Source organism: Lissotriton helveticus, chromosome 4_1 (assembly GCF_964261635.1).
Source record: "Lissotriton helveticus chromosome 4_1, aLisHel1.1, whole genome shotgun sequence".
NCBI classification, from domain to species: Eukaryota; Metazoa; Chordata; class Amphibia; order Caudata; family Salamandridae; genus Lissotriton; species Lissotriton helveticus.
The window spans coordinates 798,164,856-798,184,738 of record NC_136063.1 but is presented as its reverse complement, the minus strand read 5'-3'; the positions used below and the strand labels follow the sequence as shown (position 1 = coordinate 798,184,738).

The following is a 19,883-nucleotide window of genomic DNA, read 5'->3' as shown; positions in this document are numbered from 1 at the left end:
GAGAGAAAAAGAACTCAGGTTGCCTCGTTCAATCTCCAGGCATGAAGGTGTAAGGTCTGGAGGTGGGGGTGTAGAACCTGCCCCTCCATCTGGGAGAGGAGATCTGCCCTGTGAGGGAGACGGAGCGGCGGGTGAGAGGAGAGGTGGAGAAGGTCTGAGTACCACACCCTTCTTGGCCAATCCGGGGCGACCAATATGACTTGGGCCCGGTCTTGGCAAATTTTCCTCAGAACCCGAGGAATCAAAGGTATGGGAGGAAACGCGTAAAGGAGTTGATTTCTCCAACTCAACTGAAACGCGTCCCCCAAGGCTCCTTGCATCGGATACTGGAGACTGCAGAATAACGGGCAGTGAGCATTCTCTTGAGTGGCAAAAAGGTCCACCTTAGGAGTCCCCCACGTCCGAAAGACGTGACGAACTACCTCCGGATGAAGCCTCCACTCGTGGTCGGCAGAGAACTGCCGACAGACTGTCTGCACGAACGTTCTGAACTCCAGCCAGATGATTTGCCATCAGACAAATCTGATGGTCCTGACGCAGAGACACTACGACCCCACTCCTCCCTGCTTGTTGATGTACCACTTCGCGGTCGTGTTGTCCGTCAGGACTTGCACTGACACACCGCGAAGGGAAGGGAGGAAGACCTTGAGTGCCAAACGTATCGCCCGCAATTCCAGAAGGTTGATGTGAAGCAACCTTTCCTCTGGAGACCAAAGACCCTTGACCTCCAGATCCCCCAGATGAGCACCCCACCCGAGAGTGGATGCATCCGTTATTACCGTGGCCACCGATGGAGGAAGTTGAAAAGGCTTTCCTTGCGACAGATTGCCTTCCACACTCCACCAAGACAGATCCGTTGCAGTTTCTCTGGAGATCCTCACTGACTCCCTGAGATCTCCATTGTGCTGATACCACTACCTGCGGAGGCACCACTGGAGTGCCCTCATGTGCCAGCATGCATGGTTGACCAACAAAATGCAAGAAGCCATCAGACCGAGCAGGCGAAGAACCTTCAGGACTGGAACGACCGCTCCATTGTAGAACAAAGGAATCATTTCCTGAATGTCGTGAATCCTTTGAGGTGGAGGGAATGCACGACAAACAGTAGTGTCCAGCACTGCACCTATGAACAGGTTGCACTGGGAGGGCACTAGGTGAGACTTGGGTACATTTATTGAAAAACCCAACTTGTGTAACAACTGAGTTGTCTCTTGCAGATGATGGAGCACCTTCTCCGTCGACTCCGCTTTGATCAGCCAGTAGTCCAGATACGGGAATACAGGTATCCCCGACCTCCTGAGATGTGCTGCCACCACTGCCATCACCTTGGTGAAGACTCGAGGCGCAGTAGTAAGACCAAACGGAAGGACCGCAAACTGGTAGTGTTGCGACCCAACCGTAAAACGGAGATACTTTCTGTGTGACTTCAAGATGGGAATATGAAAATACGCATCCTGCAAGTCGATCAACACCATCCAGTCTTCTTCTAGCAGCGCTTGAAGAACCTGTGCAAGAGTGAGCATCTTGAACTTTTCCTGTTTCAGGTAAAGGTTCAAGATCCTGAGATCCAGGATTGGCCAAAGCCTGCCATCCTTTTTGGGGATCAGGAAATACCGGGAGTAGCACACCCCTGACCCCTTTCCTGCTCTGGAACCACCTCTATCGCACCTTTTCGAAACGGTGCCAGGACTTCTTCCTGCAGGCGAAGCAGGTGGTCCTCCGAACAATAACCTTGGCAAGGAGGATAGTTCGGGGGAAATTCCCGAAAGGGAAGAGCATACCCATTCCCCACAAGATTGGGAATTGATTACATCGGATCTTTGGGTTCTCAATCTCGTAGGAAATGGGTAAGCCGACCCCCCACTGGACCCACATGATCCGGAATGGCGGATCTAGGGCTGCTTTGCTGCGGTGACTGGGGGCTGGGATGGGGAAGAGGAGGAAGAGGAGGAAGCGTGACGGCCCGAGCTCGGGCCCTTTGCTTGCCTCTATAAGATCTGTACAATGTGTTTTGCTGCTGCTGTGGCTGCTGCTGGGTTGACTTATAGGTTTGAAAAGAAGATCTGCTAAATCCTCTTGAACGTCTGGAGGCCCAACGACTTTACTGTCGCCCTGCTGTCTTTATAGCGTTCCAAAGCAGCGTCTGCTTTTTTTCCAAACAATCAAGACCCGTCAAATGGAAGATCCATTAACGCCGCCTGGACATCTGTGGAAAACTCACTTGACTTCAGCCACGCAGCTCTTCTTGTCGCTACGGAAGAACCCATGACCCTCGCCACAGAGTCCGCCGTGTCCAATCCACTTTGAATAACCTGCCTTGCTGCAGCTTGAGTATCAGAGATTACCTCTTGGAAGTCTTTTCTATCCTCCTCAGGTATCTTGGGCACCAACTGTTTCACAGTGTCCATAAGAGCGTGGATATAACGCCCCATCAAGCAGGTTGCGTTTGTGGACTTCAAAGCCATACTGGCAGAGGAGAAAACCTTTTTAGCAGCCTGATCCTGCTTTCTCGACTCCTTTTCTGCTGGGACCTGCGGAAATGCACCCGTAGATCTTTTGGAACAGGCAGCCTGCACCACCAAACTCTCCGGCAGAGGATGAGAGGTTAAAAATTCCGGGTCTTCAGGAGCTGCCCTATACCTCCTAGCTACAGCCCTAGATACAGCAGGAGCTGATACAGGATTTTTCCAAATCTCTAAAATTGGATCTTTTAAGGCATCATTAAAAGGTAGCAACGGTTCAGTCACTGATGAAGGAGAGTGAAGGACCTCTGTGAGCAGATTAGATTTAAATTCTGCAGTTGGTAGAGCAATGTTCAACAAACTTGCAGCCTTTTTTATCACCACATGATAAGGCGTCAAATCCTTTGAGGGCTCATCAGAAACCGAAACAAGGTCCCATTCAGGTGACAGTTCGAGGCCACTAACTATAGTCAGGTCCTCAAAAGGGTCCTCAGACTCCTGTAGTTCGCCATCCTCCAGATTCTCCTCTCGATATCTTTCTTCCTCCATCAACCTCTGGGCTTCACGCCTTGATCTTTGCTTCACATTCGAAGCCGTCGGATCCGCAATCGACTCAGACGGAGCCGGCGTCGAACCCGACGTCGGACGAGGAAGAGATCCACGACGTCGCTCAGGGTTCGGCATCAAAGTTGAAAGAACTGGCGTCGAAGGAATCGGAGTCATCGATCTCGGCGTCGATGGCTTCGGAGTCGAAGGCCTCGCCGGAGTCGGATAATGCCAATGCGGCGTCGGAGCCGGCATAAAGGGCGCAGGTGCATAGGATTGAGGAACACCCAGACCATATGCCATCGGACCCATGGGACCAGCAGGAGCCCCAGAGGGATACATAGCCCTTGAATAAATTCTGAACATCGTATTCAGGAAATGCGTAGGATCCTGACCTGGAGCCGGAAAGGCTGGGTATGAACCCCCAGGCTGCTCTTGAGGGCGTGGAGTCGAAACGACGTAGATCTTCTCTTGGGGCTGGTGCACCGGAGTCGTACGACCTTCGGGCAGCTGAGCCGCTCCCTCTCCAACCTCCTCCTCACCTTCATCCTCCCGACCTGAAGGATGGGATGGGTCCGGAGATGGAACCGCTTTCTGCTTCGGCGAACTCGGCGAATTCGCATGCGACGCCTCAACTTCGGCATCCTGTTCTTCCGAAGCCGAAGACACTACCACCTTCTCGACCAGCTTCACCTGTGACTTCGGCTTGGAACCCGACTCCTTTCTCGATCGATGTCGGGATTCATGGTTTCTCTTTTTATGCTTCTTTTTTGAAGATCTTGAAGCATGGGCCGAGGACGAATCCGATCGAGACCTCGATCAAGACCTTGACTTCGAGCGTCGAGTCCGCGACCTTGATTTCTTCTTCTCCTTTCTTTCTTTAAACTTGGCAACAAGAAGTTTTGCTTCTCTTTCCCGGAGGGCCTTTGGTGTCATCTTCCTGCAGGATTGGCAGTCCTCGACGTCATGGTCGGAGCTCAACCAGCATTCATGTGGATCTGTAATGGACATTATCTTGCCACATTCCCTGCAGGCTTTAAACCCGGTCTTCTTCGAGGTCATGTCGAAAGAGAGAAGACAAAGAGACTAGAAAAATAGTAAGTAACAAAGTTACAGCAAAGGCTACAGATGATCCCAGAAAACCGTTAGCGTCGATGACGCGGAAAAAAGGGAACTGATGTCATCACGCCGGCGTGGGCCTAATATAGGCGTTGGTGACGTCAGCGGAGTCGCGAGCGATGCCGTGCCTCTATGACGTCCGAGTCCACGTCGGCGCGAAGCTACGAAAAGAATTTCCGAATGTTGCTGACGCAGGAGGATATTCACAAGGTGAGGAATCCACACGGCAGATGTATCTATCAGAAACTTTTGTATGACCGTAAAACCACCACAGCACAATTTAATGCAGGTTTTAATGAAAAATCAAATGTTCACTGCAACTGTATGTCACGGAGTCGACCTTGCCAGACCGCCCTGACTTCCCTCGTCTCTCAACGACTTACACTCCCAGTAGAGACGGAAGCGCCGGTCTGTAAGGTTTTATTAAGAGTCACAAATAGATAATTACCTACATAGAAAGATAACTTCGAATGTATATTCCTTTGAAACGTTTTAATAATCGAGACTGTTTGTACATGACCGTCCTGACTTCCACCGTCTCTCTCTGAGTTATCCAACCTAGTAGATACTGAAGCGCCGGTCCTCTGTGACTAAGTGGTTTATGCCACTTCACTCCAACTGTCACCGGATGTACGCTAAGATCATTTGGCTCACAATATGCTCCTTGACTGAGGTTTTTTATGCCACTTCACTGAAACTGTCACCAGTTGTATACTAAGATCATTTGGCTCACAATATGCTGCATGCAAAGTTGCTTCTATTATTTGGATGGATTCACCTGAATCACTCCTTCTTTTCTCCCTTATCTTACCAGGCTTTATTCATAAACACAGGCAATTATTATTGGTCCTGATGATGATCCCGCTTTCATAGGGGCAAGGGATCGAAACGTCGACTTTCAGAAACAGTGTTGCAATTTTACCATTGTGTGAATATATTGTTGTCAACAACGTGTAGAGCTTGTAGTACAATGTATTAAGATGCAAGCCACGTTTTTGCTCCAAAAAAGTTATTGCCTGAAAATGTGTTCTTCTACCTTTTCCTGGCTCCTTTCTTTTCCTCAAACTGGGTACAGGACTGTGCCCTCTTTATGTATGTGTGTTCAAATTTCCAAAAATCTTTTACATTCATAAAATAAATATTCCATGTCCGGCTGGGCATTGGAATTGAACTTATAGTACACATTGTGGTCTATAACTGGAATCGTTTGAATACGGTTTCCTATGCTTAGGACCAACATTGAAGGAAAACACAACCTTCAGGAGGAAGTTAACTCTGGTCCTCAATACTAAGTTGCCAAGATAAAATGTGAGGTAGAGCAGCTGCAATTAAAGCACCTGCAGTTCACTCACATGGCGTTCAGACATAATTCTAAGCAAAGAGGAAGATTATTTTCAGTGTTAAGATGTTAAAGGAAAAGTTTTGCACAGGCTCGGAGCGCATGCACATGAGAAAAGTAAAAAACAAATTCAGGTCCCAATGAGGCAAAGCACAGAATGCACCGCAACCTGTGACTTAAAGATGGTTTGTCATGTAAGCACAGAAAGGTCGAAAGGGTTCGAAAAATAACCTGTCACAATGCAGACAATAAGACCTTAGTGGGCTAATGAAAGAACAATAAAAAGAACATTACAAGTTTGGCTTGTAAGGGGCTGGTGTTATGTGCACCACATGAATTGACAGAGCTTCAAAAGGATGATGTGGAGATCGCTATCCACCTCTCCCAGATGAACCCTTCACCCCAACCCAGCAGCGATGCACCGGTCACCACTGTGAACTCTGGTGGTGAAAGGAGAGTGGCAAGACACAGGTCAGGTTAGCATCCGTCATCCACCATTGCAAATCATGTGCCATCTCCTTCGAGACCTTAATGGAGTAAAAAAGGTAGCCCTCATGTTGGGCCTACTGTTGACTTGAGGGTTCACTGCAGGGTCTGCATGTGCTATGCCACCTGGTGTTGGGGATAAGAAGGTTATAAGAGGCCAGGAGATTAAGAAGCCTCAGATCCATCTTCATCGAATCCAAGTACCGAACCCAAAACAGCCAATAGGGATGACATCCTGGTCTGGTTCAGGTGGAGATAAGGCGTTGAATGTCTGTGTCTAAAATTGTCCTAAGAACTGAATCCTCTGCCTGGGGCTCCGGTGGGACTTTGGACTGTTAATGGTTAAACCCAACAATATCAGGAGTTCAACTGTCGTCCGGAGGAGGTCTATGACTTCCCTGTGAAATGCCTACTTTCAGCAGTCAGTTGTGAAGTTATGGAAATATGCATACTCCAAATCTTTGAAGATCACCGCCGCCATCACGTTTGTTAACACAGGAGGTGTAAAAAGGGAGCACAGTAAACTGAAAGTGTTCTTGGACTAGCTTGAACTACAGATAACATCAGTGGGACTGCAGGATAAGTATGTGGAAATGTGTCCTCCATGTCCAAGAATACCATCAAGTCTCCTGTATACTGAGCAAACAAGATCTGAGCCAGAGTGAGCATTTTGAACGTATCCTTCCTCAGAAAGAAGTTCAGGGGGAGAGGTACAAAATAGGCCTGCAGTCTCCTACTTTGGCACAGGGAGCCTTTTTCATCCTTCTCAGAGTCTGGTACCCATTCAATGGCACCCTTGGACAATACACAGTTGATCTCCTGCATCAGGATTGCAGAGTGCTCCTCTGAAAGTTGCTCCGGAGTGGAAGGAAGGTGGGTGGGGAGGTCATGAAGAGCCAGGACTGGCCCGTTTGAACACTTTTTAAGACCCACCTGATGATTCTCCAGCCAGGAAGCAAATGCTCTATCCTTCCTTCTAACAGCCATGCATGAGCTTGAGATAGCAAACTAAAGTGGCTTGGGAGCCTCTGCAGCAACCTCAACTAGAGGTGCCTGGCGTGATCTAAGGGTGCCAGAGAGCTATTGCTGGGGGGAAACGTTTTCCAGATACTGTCTGGTGCATGGATCATACTTTGAAGGTAAGGAATCTGTGGTAAGAAGGATCTATCAGACACTAAAGTTTATCCACACAGGGGACCTAAGATAGCTTGAAGAAAGTATGCTTGTTTTTTTTTCAGGTTGCATATTTTAGGGAAATATTTTTTTGTGGAGGCAGAGAAGAAACATACTGATCGTAGGTAAAAACTGGATGGCTGTTCACCAAACAGGCACATAGTATCTGCATGGGTCAGGTACTGCACACTGCTTGGTGCATCATATATCACTTGAACACAAAATTGGAATCTTTTGAAGCATAACCTGCAAGGCAGCATGAAAGAGAAATTACTGAAAGGGAAATAAGAAACGAACAGCTGCAGAGTTCATGTGTATGAATGATGAGGCTTGGGCACAGCTGGGCCAATAGTTGGATTAGTATCCGCTGTGTAGGACCAAGAAAGAGGTCATAGAAGTACAAATACTTTAATGTACAGAAACATAAATGAGAATAACTTGCAAACATTAGCAAATTTACCTTCTTCAACTTTTCTTGCCTTTTCAAGAAGCAATGCGTTCTCTTTTGTTAGTGTTTGAACATCTTTGGTTAACATACTAGTTGTTTCCTCCAGCTAAATATGGGCAAAGAAAAACAACAGCTTCACTGAACTGAATGTTACTGTGTATCATGTGCCAACCTGCAATAATAAGCTATTTAAAAAAGATGAGCATTATTAATATATTTAAATTAAAAAATATATACTTACAATAAAAAACTGCCAATGCTATTGAATCAGAGAGGCCACCTTATTTCTTCTCCTTTTCAGTCTTACCTTTATATATGTTGATGAATCAGTGAGAGAGGAAGAATCTAAGTACCCTAGCAATATATGTCAAGATCATGTTTTTTAATGGACAGGTGTTGGTGGAGCAGAGAAAACTTTGAAAATATCCATGAACTATATCGAGGCTTATGCTCGCAACATCTGGGGCACTACTGAAGAGAGACAACACCTATAACAATGCAACAAAATGTACAACACTAGAAACTTCATGAAGGGCCACCCAATTTCTAGCCAATGCCACAACATTCCTGGAAAAACTACTAGACATTGCTTTAAGTCCAGAACTGGAGGGCACTTGCAAACACTCTCTGTCAAATACACTTAAAATTAGGGGCCACATTACAGACCGTGCCCTGGAGGAGCAACATTCATGTGCACCATATTTCTGTGCCCGGAGGGCACTATTGTTTCACAGGAAAGGCCGCAGATGATTGTGCTAAGCCTTCTGTAATACTGATATATCTGGCGCACAAGTAGAGCTGGTGATACCTTAAAAGGGTGTTCCCTCATTTGTTCCCTAGTTTTCGATAGCAAAGTGTATTATTTTGTTTTGTAGGAGAAATGAAGTGACGCTATGAGAATCACTAGTATGAGAATTGTAATGTCAATGATATTTAGATTCTGTTAAACCGGCTATATCAACCCTGTGAACTATTTGACCTGGTCAAAATGGTGGTGAAGGAATTGGTTCAGTAACACCAACATATTTTAAGAGTTTTATTCCTGCTCTTGAACGATAAATGCTGCTTGTTTAACACTCTTCTTTTCAGTGTTTGCTTAGAGAAATATTTATATGTCTGGTGTGAATGCTAATGAGATCAATACAGGGCCACAGTTTATCAGATGGTTACACTGCCCCACTGACTTTACATTATGGAGTTGCTGATGTGGCGGATAATGCACTTCTTACAGTCGTTTTCTACTTCACAATTTCACATGCACGGTGTAACAGCTCTAGTCTGCACTTACTAAGCGTTTTGCAGGCATAAATTCCTTTGGGATTTCAATAAAATACAAGCAAGACACATGGACTGTCATTGCTTGCTATTTAAACCAGCTTCGCTGACAGACCCCTCAAAGGAGTTACTGGTCTGTATATTGCCAAACAGAAGACTTCTGCAGCTCTTGGCTGTATAACTGCTTCTCCAGATATTCAGACATTACCGATCCAGATGTTTTTTTAAAGGGGAAATTCAATGGTATCTCAAAGAAAAAGTTACTTACCATCGGTAATGCCTTATCTGGTAGAGATAATATCTAGCTGCAGATTCCTTACCTTTGAATTTCCCCAGACTTCAGGCTGGATACAGAAGATCTTTCATGAGCAGTACCCCGGAGTGCTGGTAGGTGGCTTAGATTGGCCCCGCATGCATCGTCAGAAGTGATGTTGTGGTACCTATAAAGGCACCACCCAGGCATGCGGACATCAGTTACTTTTCACGACTTTCCAACTCAGAAGCACAGATCCATAAAGATCACTAGTGTGTAAAACTAGAACCCTGAAAACGGTGAGCCCTGTTCCTAGAAATCTGTTTGCAGAGGAGGGAGAAAGGTTGAATCGGTAAAGAATCTGTTGCTAGATATAGTCTCTACCAGATAAGGCGTTACTGTAGATAAGTAACTTGTTCATCTGATAGCGACTTCTAGCCACAGACTCCTTACCTTTGAATAGATACCCAGGCAATACCTCCCCGGAGGTGTGTCTGCAGACCAATTTCATATAAGGAAGTCCTGCAGCACTGAGGGGGAAGTGCCCATGTCGGCGGACCTGACTGTCCAGACAGTATTGTTTGGTAAACAGGTCAATGAGGCCTACGTTGGTGCCAGGCAGATGTCCAGGACCGGAACCCCGCATGCTGACGAGTGGTTGCAGCTTTAAGTCTCGTGGAATGAGCTCATAAGCCTTTAGGAGGCTGCTTCTTGGCCAGTGCATAGCAGATTTTGATGCAGAGCTCGAACCGTCAGGCGATGGTCAGCTTCTGCACCCCACGACCTTTCTTCGCACCAACATACCCCACGAAGAGTTGGTTGTCCACCAGGAACTCTTGTATGCAGTCATGGTAGAACAACAGCGCTTTTTTGGAGTCCAGATGGAGGAGTCGCTCCTCTTCTTTAGAGTGATGTGGAAAAGCGTAAAATGTAAGCAGGGTGATAGATTGGCCAACATGAAATGGGGTGACCACTTTCGGTATAAAAGAGGCCCACGTGCGAAGCACCACTTTGTCAGGGTAGACCGAGAGGTACGGCAACTTAGATGATAAGGCCTGCAGCTCACTCACTCTGCGAGCAGATGTAATTGCCACAAGGAAGGCTGCTTTCACTGTCCGAAGCCTGAGGAGACAATGGTGGAGAGGCTCACAAGGAGCAAACCGTAAGCATGTTAAGAGCCACTGAGGCATGATAAATTGTGAAAAGATGGACAAGACCCTTGAGAAACCTTATACAAAGTGGGCTGATCAGACCGTCTCAAGAAGGCAGAAAGAGCAGACAGATAGCCCTTAAGAGTGCCCAGAGCAGAGCCCTGCTGGGCAGGGGAAAGAGTGAATAAAAAGACTTCAGAAAGAGGAGTAGAAAGGGGATCAATATGTTTTTCTGCATACCATGCCACAAATATTTTCTAATGGCAGGTGTATACCGTCTTGGTGGAGGAAAGCCGGACTGTCAGAATGACACGACAGACTTCAGGAGGAAGGTCCAAAGCGGTCAACTGCTACCGGTCAATCTCAACACAAGAAGGCAGAGAGTGGACAGGTCCGGGTGGAGGACCCTCCAATGCTGCTGCTTCTGAAGATTCTCCAGAAGGGGCAGCCTGAGCAGAGTATCGTTGGCCATGCCCAGTAGCTCGGGAATACCAGACTCTCTATGCCTAGTCCAGAGACGCAAGGATAGCTTAGGCCCAGCCTTTTTAGATCTTTTTGAGAACTCTGGGCAGGAGTGGTATTGGCAGAAATGAGTATAGGAGACCTGAGCTCCGCTCAAGACGAAAAGTGTCTCCGATCGTGAAACGCTTTGGAAACGAACGTGTGCAAAACTGCTGACATTGCGTGTTCTCAGCAGAGGCGAAAAGATCTGACTGTGACTCTCCACACTTCTGAAAGAGACCTTGCGGCACCTCCGTGTGGAGACATCATTCGCGATACGCTAGGCATCGGCGGCTGAGTTAGTCTGCCCCGGCCTTCAGAGAACAGGCCAGGTGTTGAATCACCAGGGATATACCCTGTTCCAGCCACATCCAGAGTCGCAGGGCCTCTTGGCAAAGAGTCTAAGATCCCACCCACCCTGTTTGTGGCAGTACTACATGAAGGTGGTATTGTCCATGAACACCTGCTCTAGCCTTCCCGTGATGGAGGGTAGAGAGGCTTTCATGCCAATCGTATTGCTCGGAACTCCAACAGATTGATGTGGTGTCTTGATACTGGCAGAGACCAGAGTCCTCTGATCTCCATCTCTCCCAGATGGCTGCCCCAGCCCAGGCGTGATGCATTTGTCACTATTGCGAGATCTGGTTTGGGAAGGGTGAGAGGTCTGTCTCTGACCCAGTTGCAGTCTCTTAACCACCACTGCAGGTCTTTTGCCGTTCCCTCCGAGAGCTCGACCATGTTGGAAAGTTTCCCCTGATCCTGCAACCACTGGAACTTCAGGTCCCACTGCAGAACCTGCATATGGCACAAGCAGTATGAAGAAGGACATGAGGCGCAGCAGCCTCGGAGTCAGTCTCACAGAAATCCAATATAGAACCTGAAATATCAGTTATTGTAGTGTGGGCTAGGCCTGATTTGCACACGTTATATTAGCATGGCTTATTAAAAGTTTAAACGCCATTTTACCTTTTGCACACGACACTGCATATAGCTGTTTTTGTAAATTAGACTGTGCGAATGTCTTCACATGAGAAAGGCTGGTTTTCGACATCCCTAGACTTACTTCGTGACCCTAGTCTGCACAGTGAGTGCTAAAGCCTTCAAGGTTTTCATAACATGGTAGCTGTTGTTCGAACTGATCGGCTAACACTTTTTAGACACAACAAATGGCAGCTTTTGCTGATCCTGATGTGATTCACTGTTGCTGAGCTGAGAGGTAATGGGGTCCCCCGTACAAGCCTAAGAGACCTTCTTTAGTTTATAAAACATAGTTCCTAGATGGGGAGGGTGATATAACTAGGAGCTATAAGACCTGTTTTCATCATCATTGCAATATCATTTCTCCCTTTGTATTTTATGGAATTGTAACAATGCTGATCATATTATTTGTAATCATATGTCTGCTTATGTTGGCAAAGATACTGCACCTGAGAGCACGTCGTTAAAATAAATATTTTAACCTTACCCGTGTCTCTTATTTACTCCTGTTGTGGAATGGTATGAGAGTATAACGAAAGAGTGTTCTTCCTTTCCACCATTCCTGAGTTTGTCCTAAGTCGCATGTTCTAGGTTGTCTAATCATTGGTTACTTTGCTCTAGGACGAAGAGCTAATGTGACACTGATGCTACGTGGTTGGGGTTTTCTAGGTACTGAGGTGAGTTTCTGGTACACCACAGTTCACTGATGTCCTTGGTCTCTGTGCACAGTTCTGTGTAGGAGCAGGATCCTTGCAACATTATCATAGCTTGAATATCCTGGACTCGCTGTTTGAGAGAATAAGCCCGAAACGGCACTGTGTCAAGAGCAGCTTCGTTGAAAGGAAGCGTCTGAGAGGGAGCCAGGTGTGACTTTGGCATGTTGAACCCCAGTGAGTGCAGAAAGTTGTCCCTAGCCTGGAGGTGGGACACAGCCTGGGGCAAGCCCGCATTCAACAGCCAGTCATCAGGATAGAGGAAACTGTCACCCCTGATCTCTGCAAATGAGCTGCATCCACCGGCTTCACCTTGGTAAACACCCAAGGGGTACTGATGAGGCCGAAGGGAAGCACAGAAACTGAAAATGTTTGCGGCCTACCGAAAACCACAGATGGCATGGAGCCGATCGGTGCTACTTGAAGATGCGCAGGCGTACTGCTATCGAATAATCTTCTGGAGCCAGTGTGACGGTTGGGGACATTCAAAGGTAGGAAATCTTAGGCTAGAAGGCTATCAGAAATGTTAATCAGTCTTTACAAATAAAGCCAGCACAATTACAAAGAAAGAATCCTAGGATGAGAATGCACTAACTTGACATTTACAATTGAAGATAAGATGAACAACAGATCAAATTTGTGATGCAGATTAGGGGGTCTATCCCTTCCTAGATTGAGCACAATAGCATCACGATTGATGGGAGAAGTAGAATGCCTGTTCTGGAAGTCTGTAACAATTCTAATTGAGAAAAAACAATTCTAAATGGATGCAACAATAGAAAAGCAGATTTTCAGTACTCTTTTTAAAGATTCATAAGATGAAATTGTCTCCCAATGACAGGAATGTACAGATACGATACACTTGAAGTACTCCCAAGAAAGATCACTTCAGTTTTTCTAGACTCATCGGGCGACATCGGTCCGGCTCTGTGTCCTCATCGAGAGGGAGGCCGGGACAGACGTCGGCTGGGGACGCAACCGGTGTCGGAGGAGGCGGAGGTGTTGTCACTGGATTCGGCGCGGGAGGAGGGGTCAAGGGGGAGAAAGGCGCCGATCCAGATCCAGGCCTGGATCCTTGGGGGCCCTGCGGCGCTGAAGCCACAGGCTTCGAAGAACTAAAGCCCCCAGCCGAGTCCGCGGGCCCGAAGGCACGCCGGGGAAGTCGGGCTGCCTGAAGATTGAGTGCAAGCCGGACGACTACCTCCCGTGTCGCATCGGTGGACGGACGGAGAGAACACGAAGAGCGACGATGCTTCTTCGTCTTCTTCTTGTGCTTCGACTTAGCCGAAGACTTTGATGATGAGTGGTGGTGGTAGCTCCGTGACCGATCCCAACAGCACAGAGTGGACTGCCGGGCCTCGAGAAGCTTTCAGCACCATCCCGCAAAGACTTCGGGTTCATGGCCCAGCAGTCAGAGCATGACTTTGGGTCGTGGTCGCGCTCTAAACACCAAAGGCACACGAGGTGTGGGTCCGGGACTGACATCAGTTTGTGACAGGAGTCACAAGCCTTGAAGCCGGTCCAACCTGACATTCATCCGTGCACCAAGAGTCGATCGACTCAAAAGAGGTGCAGACAAAAGTCGCAAAAACAGGGTCAAAAAGTGACTCAAGGTACCGCTCTCTCCGGATCTACGCTGGCTGGCTCGGAAAAAGAAAGAACTGGCGTCAGCGCACGAGGGCAGCATCTAAGTAGATACCGCAACGTCATTCCGGCGACCACAACGTCAAAAATGAACTCAGGGGTCGACCAACGCCACCTATCGACACGCAGGGGTACTGCTGAGGAAAAAATTCCCCGGATCCAGTTTGACACCTGGGGTAATTCTAAGGTGAGGAGTCCATAACTAATTTTCTCTTTCAGATATTGGTGGTTTGCTTTTTGGTTTTGTCAGCACGTCTTGTTTGATATGGTTTTTGTAAACCTTTGTGGGAGCTGCCAGACCCTCACAATTATAACAAACATCAGCACAAAGCAATTATATTTTTGGTCTCAAAAAGCGCACACTGCCACAGTAGTCCCTGGCACTGAACAAAATTACTTTGTGTGCCGATATTCGCTTTGTGAAAGACTGGAAGCCAGTCTATTAATAGAGAGATCAAATGTTAATAAAAACAAAAAGGTCTTGGCTAACGCCATACCTAATTAGAGGCCAAATTCCTAAACAAAGTCACAAAATTGCACCCAAGGTATATGTGTTTGTATTAGTGCAGATTTATGGCTTTAATGAATTCACAACAATATACAGAAGTAGGCCAGGAAATAGTATGCCTAAAAAATATTTGTGAAATGCTTTTTAGCACAAGCAAATATACAGGTATAGATTTGCTGATGCGAAAATCTGTTGAGTGTTAACAAGTTCACTTTTACTCCAACCACATTTTTTTTCAGCCCTGGAAGTTTCTGCCATTGCCAGGAGTAAATTGACAACCTTTCGCAATACAGGAAACTATTAGAGAAGAGCTGGCGAAAACCCCTAAGAAATGCAATTTAGTAAGTTTGCACACACTCAAAAGGCCAATTACACCCTGGAACTATTGCTTAACACTATCACCAGCCCCAGTATGTAGATCTGCGGAAAGGTGGCAAAATAAGGAAAGTGCTAGAATTCAAACCCCACTAAAGTATGAGTCCTGTAATAATCAAAAAGGCCAATATCATAGCTTTAAACAATGAGACTGCTGCCACAATTTGTCACTTCACTACATGGCACTAAAGGGCCAAGTGGATTTTTTAAAAGACAAGTAGATTTAATAAATAACCTGTCCCATGGACAAATAGATATTTGATTCAATTCCACACCCCTGATTAAGAGGACGAAATGAAAGGATGTGACGTTCACTCAACCAGCTTGCAGTTATCGCCACCAGAAAAACCATTTTTAGGGTGAGCAGGCTCAATGAACAAATGTGGATTAGTGTGAAAGGGGTACACATCTGAAAGGTGAGGACTAAAATAGAGTACCACTGTAGTATTAAAAAGCGCTTTGGTGGAAACATTTATTGAAAACCTTTTATGTAAGACATCCCAACCAATTCATTGAACAAGAACACTTTTTTCAGCAAATGTAAAAGGCTGAAAGAGCGGACAGGAAACCTTTAACTGTACAGAGAGAAAGGCTTTGCTGGGCCAAAAACAAAGCAAACAACACATCCCACAGTTTTGCCTGCTACATGTCTAACTACAGAGTGCCACGCTACTCCACACACTTGTCCCAGTACTTTGCATATACAGATTTTGTGGAAGGGGGCCTGGCCACTATGAAGACATCATCCTTGGGAGGGAGATCAAAGGAACTTAATAGCCGCTGCTCAATCTCCACATTGCATAGAATCCGGTTCAAGACCTGCTGGTGCAAAAGGGGATTATCCTGTAGCTGAAGACTGATCAGAGGGTAGATGCTTAAGCCCAATAATTCAGGTACCACGCTTTACTGGCCCAATCCGGCCCCACTGGGAGGACATGGGCTGGGTTCTTCTTGATCATCTCCAGAGCTCGGGGCAGGAGAGGTAGTGGTGGGTAGGCCTACTGGTATCCCAAACTCCCCCCTTTTGTGTTTTTTAAACATAGAATGAGTCTCCAAGAGAAAGCTTCTGGGGAACTTCAGATTACAAAGGTGCTGACATTGTACACATTGTGCGGTGGCGAACAGATCTAGCCAGGGTTCTCCCCACATTTAGAGGATTCCTCGTGCCACCTCTCGATGCAATTGTCATAGATAATTTGCTGAGCATCGCCAACCGAGTTTGTCCGCCCTCGCATTTAAAGATCCTGCCAGGTGATGCACTATCAAGGAAATCTCCTGATGAGCCAGCTAGCTCAGAGGCATTTAGCTTCCTGGCACAGGACTGTGGACCCCACCATGCCCTGCTTGTTGCAGCAGCACATGATGATGGTATTGTCAGCGAGAACCTGGACCAACCTCCCTTTGATGGTGAGCAGGAAGGTCTTCCATGCCAAGTGAATCACCAGCAACTCCCACAAGTTTATGTAGATGCAGGTCTCCGCCAGAGAACAATGTCCTCTTAATTCAACCTATGCCAAATGACATCCCCAACCCAGTAGCAAAGTATCCATCACCGCTGTTAACTCTAGTGGGACAGGGAAGAGGGTTGATCGCTGGTCCAATTGCAGTCGGGCAAACACCACAGCAGACCTCTTGCAGTCTACTCCAACACCTGGATGGAATCTGATATGTTCCCCTTGTGCTGAGCCCACTGAGACTTCAGGCCACACTGAGAAGCTCACATGTGCCCCCTACAGCCGGTGGAGGAGGCTAGTAAGCCAAAAATCCTCATTTCCATCCTCACTGAGACCCAGAACAGAGTTTGAAAGATCGGATCATAATCCGAATGTCCTGAACTTGTTCCGGAGGAAAGGATAAAAAGCGCACCATATCCACGATTGTTCTTATGAAGGAGAGTCACTGCAGAGGAGTAAGGTGTGACTTCAACAGGTTGCATCAGAACCCCAATGATCTGAAGAGGCCCACTGTCTTCTGGAGGTAGATGGTGACTGGCTGTGACAAGACGAAACGGCCAATCGTCATGGTAGAGAAAAAGTAGTAGCTCCACCCTCTGCACATGGACAACTGCCATCGCTTTTGTGAACATACAAGGGGCACTGGTGAGGCCGAAAGGGAGCATAGCCAACTGAAAATACTCATGGTCCACCTTGCACCAGAGGCAGCACCTGAGAGCCTGCAGAATGGGGATGTGAAACTAAGCGTTCTAAAGATCTAACTCCACCATCCATAATTCTAGGCCCGAGCCAATGGCGAATGTGGCTGAATCCAGACCATCTTGAATGATTTGCGCAAGTGGGGTCCAAATAGCGTTGCTTCAAGAAACCCATCTTAACAAGCTGGAGTGTACTGCGTTGCAGAGGCGCTGGCGGGGCCAGGTATTTGGCACTGCCTATTCTGCATTTGCCAGAGGAGTTTTGGTGTGGGTAAGAGCGGGGATTCCTTTCCAGGCCACAAATAGTGTTATTGACCCGAAGGGCAGATATGTGGCGGTTGAGGGGAGATTGTATGGCAGAGAAGTGGTGTTATGCAGTATTTATGCCCCAAACACGGATCAGTCCCGATTTTTAGACAAACTCTCGGGGACGTTAGCACACAGCTAGGCAGGTCAGGTGATACTAGGAGGGGATTTTAACTCAACCACTGATGTAACATTAGACAGATCGCACCCACCACTAGTTGACTCCCAGGTCCGCAGGATTGCAAAACAGAGGGCGGATTGGCAAGATAGGTGGGGGATGATGGATATATGGCGGGGTCACAACCCCGAAGATAGGGATTATTCTTTCTTTTCTGCCCTCCATGAACTGCATGTTAGAGTTGACACTATCTTATGTAGCCAATCATTGGCGTCTTTTGCAACACACTCTGAATATTTGGCCAGGACTATATCCGATCACAATCCTCAGCTGGTGTCCTTTCAGTGGCAGCGTGAAAGGGCAGCGATCCCCACTTGGCGATTGCGTCCGGACACCTTAGAAGATCAGGTCTTTAGATCCGAAATTCGAGAAGACATTGAGCGTTATATCACTGTCAATAGAGAGTCGACGTCTACTAGAGGAATGGAATGGGATGGGATGCATTTTAAGTAGTAGTGAGAGGGTTGTGCATTAGTAAACACTCGGGTGTCAGAACAGTGGTACTAGCGGATGTTAAAAAGGCAGAAGAAGCACTGCGGGAGATAGAGAAGCAGAGGCCAGAGCAGAGGAAACTACAGGAGCGGCTTTTAGCGGCTAAGGAACTAGTGGCAACGGAAACGGAGAGACTGCGGAGCTATGATTATAGACAATATCTGGAGAAGGTTCATGCTGAAGGGGATAAGGTGGGCACGCTTTTAGCGAGGCTGGCGAACCCGAGGTCGGGAGGGTGCCCGGTTATGAGTGTGCGGGCAGAATCAGGAGAGCTGGTCTATTCCCAGTCTGTGATCCTCTCGCGCTTCTTGAACTATTACACGACACTTTATCAAAGTCACTTGGATATGGAAATGCTGGACATAGAGGGCTACCTAGCGGGGACTCAGTTGCCACAGTTGGAAAAGGAGGATGCTGAGGATGCTTAAACTCTCAGTCAGGCCATAACCTTGGCCGAGATCAGGGGAGCGATCAAGCAGATGGCCCGAAACAAGACCCCAGGAGTAGATGGGCTCCCCATAGAATTTTATGTACAATACATTGACATACTAGCGCCCCACTTATTGGAGGTTTATAACGAAGCGGTAAAACGGGGACACCTGCCGCAGTCCATGAGAATGGCGCTGGTCATCCCCTTGTTGAAACCTGGGAGGGAGAGTACTGATGTGACCTCTTATAAGCCGCTGTCTATGCTGACGGTGGACTATAAGATACTGAGCCGCAGACTGGCCACAAGGCTGCTACCCCACATGACTGCTTTAATCTATGAGGACCAGGCAGGGTTTATCCCAACTAGGAATACCTCGTCCAATATCCGCCGCCTCATACGAGTGTTCGGGAGCGATCTGGGTGTAGATATGACGGTGGACTATAAGATACTGAGCCGCATACTGGCCTACAAGGCTGCTACCCCACATGACTGCTTTAATCCATGAGGACCAGGCAGGGTTTATCCCAACTAGGAATACCTCGTCCAATATCCGCCGCCTCATATGAGTGTTAGGGAGCGATCTGGGTGTAGATATGATGCCAGCCGTGTTGTCCGTCGATATAGAAAAGGCGTTTGATAGCCTAGAATGGGAATACCTCGATAGGGTGCTGGAGAAATTTGGCTTAGGCGAGCAATTTAGACGTTGGACGAAGGTCTTGTATTCCTTGGCAACTGCCAGGGTGCGATTGAGTTCGGCAATATCATCAGAGTACCCGGTGCGAAGAGGAACGAGGCAAGGATGTTCCCTCTCGCCCCTGCTTTTTGCGTTGGCGATGGAGCCACTAGCGGTCAACGCTAGGAGGGGGATGGCATATAATGGCCTTCTGTGTGGTGGAATCTCGCACCACATTTCATTATATGCAGATGATCTGCTGCTGTTTTTGGAGGACACAACAACGGCACTACAAGGGGCGGTAGACCTGCTGTCGGAATTTGGAACGCTATCGGGCCTCAGAGTAATTGGACTAAAACGTGCATTTTCCCCTTGAGGGCGGATATGCCCCAGCCGCAACTGGCAGCTGGTCTGATCTGGGAACGATCGTGCTTCACTTGCCTGGGAGTTCGGATCTATCACAGTACTGATGACCTGTTGGAAGGGAACATAGGACGCTGTATAAGGGCCCTGAGAGGCTGTGTGGCGTTCTGGGCAACTCTTCCCCCCTCGGTGGTAGGGAGAGTGGTGCTGCTCAAAATGGTGGCCTTGCCCCGCTTGCTCTATTATTTCCGTACGCTGCCTCTATGGATACCCCCACAGCTCTTTCGAGAGTTACGAACGCTCACCATTGGCTTTTTA

The 19,883-nt window shown here is 47.5% G+C and overlaps 1 protein-coding gene across 1 annotated transcript in view; it reads right to left on the bottom strand.

Annotated features, from left to right (window-relative positions):
• Positions 1-19,883, bottom strand: part of ROCK1 (Rho associated coiled-coil containing protein kinase 1) — a 2,099,493-nt gene that overhangs the window by 538,730 nt on the left and 1,540,880 nt on the right. Inside the window, exon 24 of the mRNA XM_078687444.1 lies at positions 7,586-7,679. Within this exon, the coding sequence (XP_078543570.1) occupies positions 7,586-7,679 (94 nt within the window). The remainder of the gene's footprint in view (positions 1-7,585; positions 7,680-19,883) is intronic.